At 37.7% G+C, this 16,622-nt stretch overlaps 2 protein-coding genes across 2 annotated transcripts in view; one reads left to right on the top strand and one right to left on the bottom strand.

Moving 5' to 3' along the window:
- Positions 1–219: 219 nt before the first annotated feature.
- LOC123548131 (innexin unc-9-like) lies at positions 220–5,565 on the top strand. Its single transcript, XM_045335365.2, has 3 exons — positions 220–334; positions 3,000–4,036; positions 5,086–5,565. The coding sequence occupies exons 2-3, from the start codon at positions 3,018–3,020 to the stop codon at positions 5,357–5,359; spliced, it is 1,293 nt and encodes a 430-aa protein (XP_045191300.2). The 5' UTR covers positions 220–334; positions 3,000–3,017; the 3' UTR covers positions 5,360–5,565.
- A 4,943-nt stretch (positions 5,566–10,508) lies between these two features.
- LOC123546299 (transforming acidic coiled-coil-containing protein 3-like) overlaps positions 10,509–16,622 on the bottom strand; it is a 33,455-nt gene continuing 27,341 nt past the window's right edge. The window contains exons 17-18 of the mRNA XM_053551706.1: positions 16,030–16,150; positions 10,509–13,429 (exon numbers count right to left, since the gene is read on the bottom strand). Coding sequence (XP_053407681.1) covers positions 13,367–13,429; positions 16,030–16,150 — 184 coding nt within the window. The 3' untranslated portion in view covers positions 10,509–13,366. The remainder of the gene's footprint in view (positions 13,430–16,029; positions 16,151–16,622) is intronic.

The following is a 16,622-nucleotide window of genomic DNA, read 5'->3' as shown; positions in this document are numbered from 1 at the left end:
AGATGTATATTGCATAAAACAGAAATTTTTATACCGTATATTGCTGACGGCCTCAAAAAACTCCCCCCTCTTATAAGAGTTACATTATGGGTTGCTTATTAGCAGATATTCATTGTATCCCAAGGCTGAAATACAAAATAAGATTAATATTCCAGCTGAGATGTTGCTATTAACCTATTTCATTCCTTGCTTCTTCCATCAATTTATGAGTTTTCTACGGAAAAATTCAGCTAGCTATTTTATCTTTACACCAAGAGAGTTTTCTCAGAACATTCCGAAGAATCTAGTTATTAGCTCTAGATATCGGAAAGGAAATATTTAAAAGCTGGTGCCGGTAAGTAAATATTTTCAAATGTTTCACACAAAAAGTGTAATTTGAAAATACTGTTTTATTTTACAAATCACAATGCATGAGTATATAAAACACTTGTGCCATGTTTTTTAACAAGAATATTATAATGTTTCTGTTCTTTTAAATTTCATTATAAATTACAATTTTAAACAAGAGCGACAAAATGTTACAATATGATTATTATGCGAGTCATGTAGTAAGAATTACAGACTCATGGGGCGACTTGCACAGTAATTATTGCATCACTGGCTTACATGTACTTACTAGATTTATTTAAAGATAGTTCAATAAATTATTTTATCTTTACCTATTTACATCAAATGTTTAAAATCCTCATAATTTTTTATCCTGTATTTAACATTACTAAACACATAAATTAATTCTTCGTGTAGAGCTACATTCATATCTTAAGTCATGCAGTAACAGACGATTGTTTAAAAAAAACTTCCAGATTTTTCAGTGGCTGTACACAGTTATACTAGGTGTTTATCTACACATATATACAGTGTGTACTATTTTAACTATTAAAAATGCATAGAGGAATAAGGTCAGTAATTCGGTCGAAAATGTGCTTCCGTGGTGTAGTCGAAAGAAGTCCATAATAAATAGATCCTAATTTTCCCATTTTCTGCGCAAATTCGTGTAGAACGAGTGCTTTAATCACACTTTTTCGCTACTAGAATACATTCTGCATGAAATGAGACGGTTTTCATGTTCATACAACCCACATGGCAAGTTTTGCAGATCGAAACCGGAAGTAGGTGTTTATTGCGCGGAGGAGAGCAAATATGCGCCATTTTTAGGGTAGCAGACCACAACTGACTGGCATTTCACTAGGAACTATTCAACCCCCTATTTTCTTTTCATTTTTTCGTTAATTTGTGATAGAACTTTCATGAAAAATTGGTGTAGGAAAAAGTGATGTTCTCTAAAGATACGTAAAGACGACATGAAGTTGTCGTTTTTTATATGAAACAAAGAAGGATTTGAATTACTGACCTTTAACCTATAAGAGCTGAAATAAGACTATTCTCGAAACACATCGTAATTAGTCTTTATAGCCATAAATCGGTTGTATATGATATAAAAGACTGTTCCCAATGCAAAATAATAATGAAATTTGAAAAATTTTGAATTTTGACCTTATTTTATGTAGATGCGTCTATTTCAGCAGCGATTTCTGGGATTTAAGAGCCAATACTTTGTCTCCAGAATGTCAGAAAATGCACAAAATGCATCCTTCTGGGTCTTATTCATGACGGAATGAATGATATTTCAGAATCCCAGTGAAAAATGATGCAAAAAAAGTGAAACTTTTACCAAAATATACAATAAAAGGTCCATAAGGCCAAAATTTAGCCCTGTAAATGGGTATGGGGTGGCTTCTATTAAATGTCTATATTTCTCCAAAATCTCGGAATTTCACAATGAAACTTGGCAATATGAATGGTATTACATCTTTCTTGGAAATAGAGATGAAAATGGTGTGAAATTTGATAAGAAACATTTCTTATAGGAATAAGGTCAGTAATTCGGTCGAAAATGTGCTTCCGTGGTGTAGTCGGAAGAAGTCCATAATAAATAGATCCTAATTTTCCCACTTTCTGCGCAAATTCGTGTAGAACGAGTGCTTTAATCACACTTTTTCGCTACTAGAATACATTCTGCATGAAATGAGACGGTTTTCATGTTCATACAACCCACATGGCAAGTTTTGCAGATCGAAACCGGAAGTAGGTGTTTATTGCGCGGAGGAGAGCAAATATGCGCCATTTTTAGGGTAGCAGACCACAACTGACTGGCATTTCACTAGGAACTATTCAACCCCCTATTTTCTTTTCATTTTTTCGTTAATTTGTGATAGAACTTTCATGAAAAATTGGTGTAGGAAAAAGTGATGTTCTCTAAAGATACGTAAAGACGACATGAAGTTGTCGTTTTTTATATGAAACAAAGAAGGATTTGAATTACTGACCTTTAACCTAGAACTGTTAATTTCTTATTTACATAAACTATATGTAATAAGTGTTAATTTGTTCAGATACGAAATTCGGGTATAATATACCTTTAAGATTGTTTCAATATTATAGATTATTAAACTAAAAACTAAAAAAAAAAATGAGGGAGTGCATTCCTCATTTACATCTTACACCATAAAAGATATAACTTCGCAGAATATGAGCAATTTCTCTGCGTCATAAAGGGAGGTAATTCTCGCTTCATAAAGAAAAGTTATTTAAAGCTATCAGTATTCATTCTAATGTAAAGTACTAACTGTGGCCAGTGTAGACTATCGTTCTTCATTATTTCTAACTATCATTATCTGAACTGCTCACAAAATAAGACTGCTATTTTACCGTAATAAGAACTATGTGTTTGAAAATGTCTGAATATCTACATTTGTTCATTTTTATATATTTTAAAAACACGTTAGTTTCAATGCAATTTTTAGTTTGGTGTTAAAATGCAAAACATGAAATAAAAAATATTTTTTCATGTTAAATTGAAGTAGTTTTGGGAAAAAGGCATCACACGTATAATTATATGCAATATTTTTTCAAGATGAAATTACCAGATATTTCACCCTTAAGTAATAAATCAACGATTCACTGAAAAATTCGTAATTGATGATTGTCATATTTTTTAGACAATACTGTAACAGAATATGCCGACTGTAAATAAAGGACTATATAAATGGCTTATTGGCAGAGGAAGCACACTAGAAGATTTTGCAGACCGACTGAACCATTTCTGGACCTTTGGTCTTCTGCTCCTCTTTGCAAGCATAATCAGCTTGAAGCAGGGTTATAACAAAGCGATAAACTGCTGGGTACCAGCTGTATTTACAGACAGCTGGTGGAACTATGCGGAGGCAACATGCTGGAATAGTTACTTTATTCACTACCCACGTGACCAAGAAAAAGCCGAAGAGGAAATAATGGAGATGTTCAACATCACGTTCCCTGGATACATTGCTGGTCAAAACCTAAAACCATGGGTAGAATCAGACCCAATCGAAATGAGTGACAGTCTGCGAACTAAAATGTCAACAACGAGAACATTCTACCAGTGGCTACCCATAATCCTTTGTTTCCAAGCTCTACTGTTCAAGCTGCCCAATCTTCTTATGTACATTCTTCACGGTTATTCTGGTGTAAGCTTTGAAAAGATATCTGGTTTAACCAGTGGATATAAGAATATGAGTCTTCAAGAACGCGACATTCTTTGCAGACAGATTGAACGATACTTGTTCAACTGGTGTAGTCAATTCGTAAACTGGTTGCCATGGAGACTGCTTTCGTTGCTCGTGCTGATTGTTAAGATTCTGTATTGTGTGAACGTGGTAGCACAAATGTGTCTTATAGACAACTTCTTGAAAACAAGTGATCCTCCAATCGACAATTCTACTTCATATGGCGATGTTATTATGGGAAATCTTTTTGAAAACAATGCTACCCTCTGGAAACACTCACCTAACTTTCCACGAGAAATTCTGTGTGTTTTTGAAATACGACAGTTTGCGAATATTCATCATCACACCGTTCAATGTAATCTTACAGCCAACTTCTTCAATGAGTATGTTTACATGTTCCTATGGGTTTGGCTTCTATTTGTTGCCATAGTAACCTGCCTGAGTCTCGTCTTATGGTTGATTAAAACCATCATACCAGTTTTTCGTAAGCGGTAAGTAGTTAATTTCTGTGTTAATTAATGTCTTCATGTTCATACAGACAGTTTATTTCTTTGAAGTATTCATTTCACAGTAATTCTGTTTATAGCTATAGCACACAATAGAGACTTTTTTAAAAATTAAATGTCAGTAATACAATTCCCAAGATTGACAGTATGACATTATGGTTGAAAATCCACTTTTAGCAATCTGATAGATCTATGTAATTAGCTCTTACCTTGCTGAATTTCTATAATGAACTTGTCCATCTTCCAATTTGGACAGTACCATTAACTGTTTAAAAGGGGTGCTTACCAAAAAAGATACTGGCTGAATAGCGAACAGTGCAGATCTTGATCAGACTGCACGGATGTGCAGGTTGATCATGATCTACACTGGTCGCAAAGGCAAAACCAATTGTGTCCAGCATGGTAAGGGTTAATAAATAGCGGCTTACGAAACTGAAAAAGTTTAAAGATTCTTTGACAAATCAATGTTTTTTTAAACTACAATACGATTTGAACAGTTGGAATTTATACTTTATGAACACAAAACTAGATTACATTCTGACAAAGTGTTTGGTGTCTTTGTTTACACACAATTGATACTTAACCTTACAAAAAATACTTAATGTGTATATAATAACACCCAAGTGTATGCTATACACACAAAAAGTGCACATTACATGCAAAAGGAGCACATATTGCACCCAGAATTCATGCAAAACTGAAGAACTAATGCTGCACCCTCGGTTGCTTACACTTGTTATGGCATCATACATGTAACTGTTAAAATGAAGACAATTGTTATAGCATCATGAACTGTGTGCTATAGCCTACAAAGTAACATGTAACTATTAAAGAGAGATACCGATGTTACAGAGAAATCCTTGAATAATCTTAAAATGAGGTTGATGTATTGTAGCCTCTGTATATGTAACAGGTTCAAGCAATAGGCCTAGATCTACATGGAAGAGTTGTCAATACCCAGTAACAAACATTTTTTTTTTCATTTTTGTTCAAAGTTAAATAGATCTAACAACATTCATTCCACATTTGTACAGATACATCCAGAAGGCAATCGCTCTTGCAGACGACATTGATGCCAAAGCCATACCCCAGTATAACCTTGATAGATTGTGTGACGTCATAGGTGAAGATGGTGTAATGACCTTGAAGCTCATTGGTGCTAACTCATCTGAACTTCTGGTCAGCAATATAATCAGCATCATGTGGAAGTTAATAATAGATGACCTAAACAGTCAAAGATCAGGTCAAGTACTATCAGTACCAGAAGTTCTTGTACAACCAAGTGCTCCTGTTGTTCCTGGAACTTAGTTCTTAGTTCCACCAAAATATCGGACGAAAAACATATGAATAGTGATACTTTATTCAAGTAATTTTCGTGTGAATGACCCCCTGTTTACATCGTTGGCATGGCGGGAGAAATTCATTTGATAAAACTTTTTTTCAATACACACAAAATGTAGCAAATTTTGTCAAAATGTATAATGAAATACTATAAATGCAGTAAAAATATTCCATTTTGAAAAAAAAATCTCACTTCTTGAGTTTGTTTACATGACTGGCCAATCAGAACGGAGAAACATTACCTTATGCCCAGGTATACACTTACCTCATTCCCAGTAAGTTCCCTATACTTTTTTGAATTAGTGGTCTCTGACATAGAACAAGAAAAATGCCGCCCACCGCCCCCCATCTGATGCATTTGACGTACTGACGTACTGACCTCAAATCAATAATTATGTCATTTACAAGTAATAAGTGACCTCTATATCAAATGTGATTTTAGACCAAAGCATTCTCTAGTTATCTGGCAAAAAAGTTCTACTATTCTGGGTCAATGTGACCTTGACCTTTGACCTACTGATCTCAAAATCAATAGGAGTCATCTGCTGGTCATGATCAACCTCCCTGTTAAGTTTCGTGATCCTAGGTCCAAGCTTTCTCAAGTTGTTTAACTGTTCCGGGTCACTGTGACCTCGACCTTTGACCTATTGACGTACTGATTTCAAAATCAATAGGGGTCATCTGCTGGTCATGACCAACCGCCCTGTCAACGTGACCTTAGGCCTAAGCGTTGTCAGTTATCGTCCGGAAACGGTTTAACTGTTCCGGGTCACTGTGACCTTGACCTTTGACCTACTGATCTCAAAATCTATAGGGTCCTCTGCTGGTCATGATCAACCTCCGTCTTAAGTTTCGTGATCCTAGGCCTAAGCGTTCTCAAGTTATCGTCTGGAAATGGTTTGACTGTTCCAGGTCACTGTGACCTTGACTTTTGATCTACTGATCTCAAAATCAATAGGGGATCATCTGCTGGTCATGACCAACCTTCCTATCAACTTTCATGATCCTAGACCCAAGCGTCCGGAACCGATTGGTCTACGGACCGACCGACCGACATCAGCAAAACAATCTACCCCTCCTTCTTTGAAGAAGGGCATATCAAACAGCGGCTGGGTAGCTCAGACGGAAGAACATCGTGGAACAGTATACCGAGACCCTATGTTCGAGTCCGGGTCTGGCTGCACACTTGCTCGTATTTATTTGATAGGTGATAATAACCTCAATTGTACTGTCCGCTTCAAGTGTGACTGTCGTGGATTCAACTCAGACTGTTTCATACCAGTGATGTGGAGGTGGTAGCACACTTACTTGGCACGTAGAATGTAGATGTAACTAGAGGTAAAAAAATGAGCTGTCACAGGAGACAGTGCGCTAGACTATTTCGATGCTGGATAGTGAAACTTAGCACATCTGAGGAAGCTGGAGCTGTCACTGGAGTGTTTAATGACTCCAATGTGGATGAAGATATTGGACAATAGCTTGAGTCTGTGTCCAAAGTATTAAGTACTAAGAGAGATAAAGTGTATCAAAACATTAAATAAATATAATTCTAAGCAAGAAGGGGGCATAGTTCATGAAATACCCGGTATTGGTGCAAGAGTGATGCTCCTTGTGTCACATGATGTGGGTGATGATGTGGAACAACTACTTAAGTTTGAATCAAATCCAATAAAAAAACTTTAACCTCAAATTCTAAAGGGGGGATAATTCATGAAATAATGGGGCTATAGTTATGGTCCTTGTGCCATACTATGTGAGTGATGATGTTGAACAATTATTTTAAGTTTGAGTCAAATCCTCTCTGTAATAACAGATATAGCGAAAATTCATCAAAATTAACCTTAAATTCTAAGTAAAAAGGGGGCATAATTCAAGAAAAATTAGTGCCAGAGTTATGGACCTTGTGTCATTCGATGTGGGTGATAAGGTGAAACAACTATTTTAAGTTTGAATCAAATCCATTTAGTAATAACTGAGATAGAGTGCAAGTGCACCAAAACTTTAACCTGAAATTCTAAGTATAAAGGGGCGATAATTCACGAAATATTGGTGCAAGAGATATGGCCCTTGTGTCATATGATGTGGAACATTTATTTTAAGTTTGTAACAAAACAATCTAGGAATTACAGGGATAAAGAGAAAGTGCATCAAAACTTTAACCAAGGTGCGGACGCGGAAAGACGCCGATGCCGGGTCGAGTAGGACAATTCTCCATACTTCGTAAAGTCGAGCTAAAAACGTGTATTTATTAGTGTTTACTTGTTCAAAAGCTGCATAGGTCATATTTCACGTTATATAATATGTGATGAGTCAACTTTACCTGTTACAATAGCTCACATTTTAGTACTTTGTAACCAGGCGAGCTATAAAGTAATTGTTGTTACCAAGGTCCCTGTCCACATACTAAAAGAATGTCTGTTTAACGCTGCCATGAGTTATTCAATAAAGAAAATACTGAATTTACAGTGATTTTACTCCGTCACGTTGTTTGTACATGGATATCTTTTCGGATAACAGGACAGCTTCAGTTTAGGCCGTATGCTGACATCCATTCTTTACACGCGTACAATATTTCAGGCACAGACGAGCACCAGGGAAAACCTGCAAGGCAACAGGTGATTGTTTTCTCATATCATTCTATTCACCAAGCACAGTTTGAGCCCACAGTGGTAATTCTACACACCAAGCACAGTTTGAGCCCACTGTGGAAGTTCTACACACCAAGCACAGTTTGAGCCCACAGTGGTAATTCTACACACCAAGCACTTTTTAAGCCCACTTTGGTAATTCTACACACCAAGCACAGTTTGAGCCCACAGTAGTAATTCTACACACCAAGCACTTTTTGAGCCCACTGTGGTAGTTCTACACACCAAGCACAGTTTGCGCCCACAGTGGTAATTCTACACACCAAGCTGTGGTAATTCTACACACCAAGCACTTTTTAAGCCCACTTTGGTAATTCTACACAACAAGCACAGTTTGAGCCCACAGTAGTAATTCTACACACCAAGCACTTTTTGAGCCCACTGTGGTAGTTCTACACACCAAGCACAGTTTGAGCCCACAGTGGTAATTCTACACACCAAGCTGTGGTAATTCTACACCAAGCACTTTTTAAGCCCACTGTGGTAATTCTACACACCAAGCACAGTTTGAGCCCACTATGGTAATTCTACACACCAAGCACGGTTTAAGCCCACTTTTGTAATTCTACACACCAAGCACAGTCTGAGCCCACAGTGGTAATTCTACACACCAAGCACTTTTTAAGCCCACTGTGGTAATTCTACACACCAAGCAGTTTGAGCCCACAGTAATAATTCTACATACCAAGCACTTTTTGAGCCCACTGTGGTAGTTCTACACACCAAGCTGTGGTAATTCTACACACCAAGCACTTTTTAAGCCTACTGTGGTAATTCTACACACCAAGCACAGTTTGAGCCCACTATGGTAATTCTACACACCAAGCACGGTTTGAGCCCACTGTTGTAATTCTTCACACCCAGTGGTAATTCTACACACCAAGATCAGTTTGAGCTCACAGTGGTTATTCTACACACCAAGCACGGATTGAGCCCACAGTGGTAATACTACACACCAAGCACAATTTGAACCCACAGTGGTAACTCTACACACCAAGCACTTTTTGAGCCCACTGTGGTTATTCTACTCACCAAGCACAGTTTGAGCCCACTGTGGTAATTATACACACCAAGCACAGTTACAGCCCACAGTGGTAATTCGACATACTAAGCACAGTTTGAGAACACAGTGGTAATTCTACACACCAAGTACTTTTTTGAGCCCGCTGTGGTAATTCTACACACCAAGCACAGTTTGAGCCCACAGTGGTAATTCTACACACCAAGCAGTTTGAGCCCAGTGGTAATTCTACACACCAAGCAGTTTGAGCCCACAGTGGTAATTCTACACACCAAGATCAGTTTGAGCCGACAGTGGTTATTCTACACGCCAAGCACGGTTTGAGCCCATTGCGGTATTTCTACACACCAAACACAATTTGAGCCTACTGTGGTAATGCTATATACCACGCACTTTTTGAGCCCACTGTGGTAATTCTACACACAAAGGACGGTTTGAACCCACTGTGGTAATTCTACACACTTAGCACTTTTTGAGCCCACTGTTATTCTACACACCAAGCAGTTTGAACCCACTGTGGTAATTCTACACACCAAGCACAGATATACAGCCCACAGTGGTAAGTCTACACACCAAGCAGTTTGAGCACAGTGGTGATTCTACACACCAAAAACAGCTCGAGCCCAGTGTGGTAATTCTACACACCAAGCACAGTTTAGTGGTAATTCTACACACCAAGCACAGTTTGAGTCCACTATGGTAATTCTACACACCAAGCAAGGTATGAGCCCACTGTGGTAATTCTACATACTAAGCACTTTTTGAGTCCACTGTGGTAATACTATTCACCAAGCAAAGTTTGAGCCCATGGTGGCAATACTACCCACCAAGCACGGTTTGAGTCCACTGTGGTAATTCTACACACAAAGCTAGGTTTGAGCCCAGTGGTTATTCTACACACCAATCGCGGTTGGAGCCCACTGTGGTTATTCTACACACAAAGCAAGGTTTGAGCCCACTGTTGTGGTTTGAGCCCACAATAGTCATTCTTAACACCAAACACGGTTTGAGCAAAGTGATAATACAATACATCAAGCACTGTTTTAGCTCAGATTGGTAATACTACAGACCAAACACTGTTTAGCTCACAGTGGAAATTCAACACACCAAACACAGTTTTAGCTCATAGTGGTAATGCTTTGACCAAACGCTGTTTTAGCTCACAGTGGTAATGCTATTGACCAAACACTGTTTTAGTGCACAGAACAAACACTGTTTTAGCTCACAGTGGTTATACTATACACTTAACAAGGTTTGAGCCCACAGTGGTAATACAGCACTGTAAGTAAGTGGTATTACTGTACACAAATCATGGTTCAAACCCACAGTGGTAAGGACAAGTGACAGACAAATAAATCTTCATCAACTGAATATTATTATGGAGTACACATGTATAAAAACAAAAATGCAATACAATTTCACAATGTCTTTTATTCAAAATTTTATTAATGATATAAAAAACAGATGGAAAGTTGATAGAAAGATACAGGATACAAGGATGTGGAAAGGTAATAGAGAAACGGAAAGGCAGTCCAGACAAACAACACAGAGACAAAAAAGAACAGTTTAAAAGCAACATCAATTCATTCACAAAGAATATCAGTATAATACACATTTACATCTCAGTTGCATCAAGTTGATTATTTGTACTGATTTTCATAAACAAAATGACTCCTGTTTAAATCTATATAAATTAATGCATTATTAAAGTAACAAGGTAGTCATAGTAAGAAAAGAAGAGAAAAATATTAACTTAAGAATGTATGAGAAGTGTTTGTCTATGGTGGAAATAAGGCAAAGAAAGGAATACAACAAGTCACATGCATTTGGTGAAATATTTGCACAGAACACATGTTCTTGCCTACCTAGCGGGGAAAGTATATATAAATCCGAGCACGCGCCGGGGATAGATATTCCTGTCTTTCCCTAGGGAAAAACCTTGTCTAAAATAGCGTGCACTAAGGTGACGTCACATAGTACTGGTACCATTGTGACGTCATAAACTTTATAAATAATGTCAGGAAACACCAAAAACCTATTTGTCTCCACGATCTATTTTGAACATGATAGGCAAGAAAAATGATCTAACATGTCTGCCTGTGTAAGACAGCTGTTTTCCCTACCCTCGGGACAGCATGGATAAAAAAACCTCGTTAACGCTTAGTTTTCCATTCCACACTGTCCCTCGGGTAGGGAAAACCCCGTCTTACACAGGCAGGCATGTAAGATCCTTATATTCTACTTGAGTAAATTTACATTTGACCAGTACAAGATTCTCTACAAGAAATAAACAACTTGCACAATTTAAATATAAACATAAATGACTGGACTGGTCCTTTTGAGCCACCAGTGAAACTATAAAATATTGTATGAAAAACAATTTTACAGCACTTAACTTCATTAATTAATTGGCTTAATACTAGTTAATACAGAAGCACTATTTCATACATTCAAATACTACCAAATATTATCAACATCAATGAAAGTTGAAACTGCATTAATTTTATCTTGCAGAAGTGAGATCTTTTATCATCCTGAGACAGAAATAAGTTATAATGTTAGCTTTACAATTCATGGCACAATGGAATGAAATATGATTCATTACCTTGCTGTATAAGCGGTGCATATGGTTTAATAAATACACATGTCAATCAGTAACTAAGCACTACCTAATAACCTGTTATTATATCTTTATTTATAGTTTTTCTTCCTACTGATCTTAAGGCTAGTCATATGGCTTAAATGTCACCTTAAACATGTGGGTGGAGCCAAAACGCTACTGACTTACACGGAAATCCGCATAAGCAAACATGCTAGGAAATGATTCACCTTTCAATACTGTAAATTCAGAAAACTTTGTATATGAATATATCTAATACTTGCTAATTTCTTTAAACAAAAAATTAGAACCAAGATTCTAAATACTTTTGTTTTATTTAACATAACATCTACACAGTTATTGGTCATCTGGCAACTTTCCAGCTTTTCATGGTGGGGGAGAACCCAGGTGGCCCTCCGTGCTTTATTTCATCACAGGCGGGCACCTGGGTAGAACCACCAACCTTGTGTAAGCCAGCTGGATTGCTTCCTCATACGAAGAATTCTACGACTCAAGCAAGGCTCAAACCCACATCGATGAAGGGCAAATGATTTGAAGTCAGCAACCTTAACCACTCGTCCATGGAGACCCATCTGAATACTTTTGATAAACAAGTGCGCAAAGTTTCAAAGCTGAACCTCTAATAGTTTTTGAGAAAAGGTGACCTAAACAAAAATTTTAACCAACACAACCACTGACGATCAAGTGACGGCAATAACCTCATTTATTTTTTTTAAAAATCAGACAAGCTAATAATCTGACATGAAAGTCTTTAAAAATGTGCATGTCCAGTTTTTTTCAAGAAAAGGAGCAAAACACAAGAAAATATAGCTGGACATGAAGTGTGTATGTGTACAGGTTTAATGTCATATTCAAAACTTTTTCAGTTATATAAATGATGGTAACTGGACCTGGAAGTGCAAAAATAATTCATGTTTAGTTCATGACGTACACAAAGTTTCATTAGGACTGGACTGAAACACCATAGGATGGAGTATACAAGATGCAAATGAAATTGTGATATTGTTAAGCTTAAAAAGGGCAATAACTCGAGTCGCAACAAAACCATGGAAGTTCAGACAATATGCTCATGTCCCTTTTTATGTTGATGATGTATGTCAAGTTTCATTCGAGCTGGATGGAATTTGTTGGAGGAGTTGACTTCACAAGAAAATGTGACGGACTGACAATTCAAACAATAACTAATAAATATAGTATTATATAACAAAATCTAGAAACAAATTGTGTACAAAGTTAACATATAAACTAGGAAAAGACGACATGCAAGAGTACATAAACTGTCTTTATTTTCAAGTCTGTTTATCTCTCTGTACACTAGAAGCACTTCTTTCCTTCAAATGTCAAAATACTTGCCATATTATGACCCAAAATGTTTTGTTTTTTACATTATGGTTATATTATATGAATACGGCTTGAACCAGACCAGATAATCAGCTAGGAAACAAAGTATGTTTCAAAAGTACATTCCTTCTTAATGTTTACCTTTGCTGAGGTCAAGTTCATTCTATTTTTACACTTCCACACCTATGCAGCATCCACTAAGCATCCAGTAAGGAATCATTCCGTGGTTAAATGTATGCCCCTCACATAGCATACTAATGTATACCGCCTACAGTTTAATATCTCATTCACAATAAGTTACTCATTCAAGATAGTAACAAGTCAAATATTGCACAGGACTGTTTTCACTGTCCAACTTTGGCCAACAAATTGTCGCAGATTTCTGTAAGCTGTTTATTCTCTTCAGTCTGAAATAGGTACATGGAAAAACATCAGCACTTTAAGATTTATGCACATATAACATGAAAATTGTCAGTCAACAAACTAGAAATGATTACTGATAGTTACCAGTAACAAGTGTTCCTGGTTTCTGCACCAGTACAGACTTGATGTTTGCAAGTAACTGACAACTTCTCACACAAATCTGTGGAGAATGAATAACTTCAGATCATATCATATTTGTTTACTTCCTGAAGAAGACTAATAAAAATAGTCGAAACGTTGAATGAAAATGGAGTTAGCTTTGTAATTCTCCTGTTCTCTAACTTCAGATCAGACACATTGTTGTTCTCAAACTTCCATAGAGAAGATATGCTGTGCCCACAGACTGAACTTGGACCTCTCAATTCGAAGTTCTGTTCTCTACCTAGTACTAAGTTAACTGGGCAGGCAGATTATCAAGAGATTCTGATTTAAGTTCGCTTTCCTGCAAACATTTTTCTATTGCAAAGGGATAAAAAATAAATCTGGTTACAAGTTACTAAGTAACAAAGTCTCTACTAAAACATATATTATAGTGATCAGCATTAATGGTCAAGGAAGTCTATCAAGCAATATTCCAGGAACCCTCTAAGAAGTAAGGGCCTTTCACAAGTTGCCAATTGATGGTAGACCAGTCACTCAAGTAGATGTGGATGGTACTCTGCTTGACGTGGAAGCCAGTTTCTGCTATTTTGGCGACATGCTGTGTGCTGGTGGAGGCTGTGAACTTGCCATCATTTCCAGATGTTGTACTGCCTGGGGAAAGTTCAAGAAACTCCTGCCAATTCTGACTTCCAAGCATGTATCCCTCAAGACTTGTGGAAAAGTGTTCAATGCCTGTGTCCGTTCTGCTCTACTGCATGGTAGTGAAACATGGGCGCCTTCTGCTCCAGATTTACAGCGGCTCCGTCGAAACAACAGGTCAATGATCCAATGGATCTGTGGCATCAAACCCAATAACGACGTACCCATAGCAGCACTGTACGCAAAGCTGGGGTTACAGGAGGTGACAGAGGCTATTCCCACCAGACGCCTGAGGTGGTATGGCCATGTCATTCGTGGATCCTCATGCATCAACTCAATCGTGAGTATGACCATACCAAACTCCAAAGGACGTGGGAGACCTAGAAAGACCTGGTTGGAATGCGTCAAGGGGGACTTGAAGGCTTACAACCTTGACAGCTTTGACCCACATGACAGAGAAGCATGGAGACTGGGTGTTAAACAATCTAGCCACCTGCTGCCTACCCTAGTTACTGGGACACCCGCACCAGTTGACACACAGGATATGATGATGATGATGAAATAAAGCTGCTATTGTGCAGACAAGGTCAAAATAGCTATTTTTGGGCCTTTCAGGGGCCATAACTCTGGAACCCATAAAGGAATCTGGCCAGTTCCAGAAAGGAACCAAGATCTTATGGTGATACAAGTTGTGTGCAAGTTTGGTAAAAATCAAATCATAAATAAAGCTGCTATTGTGCAGACAAGGTCAAAATAGCTAATTTTGGCCCTTTCAGGAGCCATAACTCTGGAACCCATAACGGGATCTGGCCAGTTCAAGAAAGGAAACGAGATCTTATGGTGATACAAGTTGTGCGCAAGTTTGGTTAAAATAAAATCATAAATGAAACCACTATCATGCAGACAAGAAATTGTTGACGGACGGATGCACGGACTGACGACGGACGAAGGGTGATCACAAAAGCTCAGTTGTGTAGCTAAGTTTGGTAAAAATCAAATCATAATCATAAATAAAGCTGCTATTGTGCAGACAAGGTCAAAATAGCTAATTTTGGCCTTTTCAGGGGCCATAACTCTGGAACCCATAATGGGATCTGGCCAGTTCAAGAAAGGAACCGAGATCTTATGGTGATACAAGTTGTGTGCAAGTTTGGTTAAAATAAAATCATAAATGAAACCACTATCGTGCAGACAAGAAATTGTTGACGCACGGACTGACAACGGACGAAGGGTGATCACAAAAGCTCACCTTGTCACTATGTGACAGGTGAGCTAAAAACCCAAGAAGCAATAAAAAACTAAATAATTTGTATACATGTGGATAATTCCTTATTTATGCAGAGATTTATTTCATGTTAGCTTAATAACCATAACTTAGGGAAGGTTTACCACAATTCTAATTTGACTGATTTATTTATTCATTTTGTCAGGTTAAACTTCGCACCGACAAAATTATAGGTCATATGGCGACTTTCCAGCTGTAAGGGTGGAGGAAGACCCCAGGTGCCCCTCCGTGCATCACAAGCAGGCACCTGGGTTAAATCACCGACCTTCCATAAGCCAGCTGGATGGCTTCCTCACATGAAGAATTCAATGCCCCGAGAGAGGCTCGAACCCACATCGGTGAGGGGCATGTGATTTGAAGTCAGGGACCTTACCACTCGGCCACCCTCTAATTTGAGGAAAGTATTTTAGATTAGTAATCTGATAATTTCCCCACTTCAGTTGCTCAGTCTTCAGCTGCTGTTCAATTCCCTTGTGGGAAGGACATACCTTACCTAGACAGATTTTTTTTTACTTTTTACAAATTTACTTTATAACCTTAACAAAACAATTTACAAACCTTTCTTTGTAATGTAGTTTCCAGATTTTCTATCTTCATATTTGAGATTTTCATCTGAGCATCAAATTTACTCTGTACAGAGTCTCGTTGCTGTTCTAACTTCTCTATTTCTTGTTTATTCCTGTAATGGTTTAATTTAGACATTAAAATGAGCCGCACCATGGGAAAACCAACATAGTGAGTTTGCGACCAGCATGGATCCAGATCCATGCTGTTCACTTTCAAAGCCTATTGCAATTAGGGAAACCGTTAGCAAACAGCATGGATCCTGACCAGACTGCGCGGATGCGCAGGCTGGTCTGGCTCCATGCCGGTTGCAAATGCACTATGTTGGTTTTCTCATGGCGCGGCTCAAATACAGTTTACCTGTACAGCTGACTTGCAATGAACACTCCTGTTCGACTTCCAATGCAAGTATTGTGACATTATTATTATTCAAATAGAACTACTATGCAAATTTCATGGTTGTGTCAAGCCATGAATGTAAATCCAAACAAACAAAATTCCTTTTAAACACTTTTTCATCAACAAAACTTGTTATCTACATTATCATGTACCCACAAAATAACCATTTCCTCAGAATCCAGAAAATT

Source organism: Mercenaria mercenaria, chromosome 9 (genome assembly GCF_021730395.1).
Source record: "Mercenaria mercenaria strain notata chromosome 9, MADL_Memer_1, whole genome shotgun sequence".
Lineage (NCBI taxonomy): Eukaryota > Metazoa > Mollusca > Bivalvia > Venerida > Veneridae > Mercenaria > Mercenaria mercenaria.
Note: the sequence above shows the minus strand (reverse complement) of the source record. Positions and strands in the feature narration are given on the sequence as shown.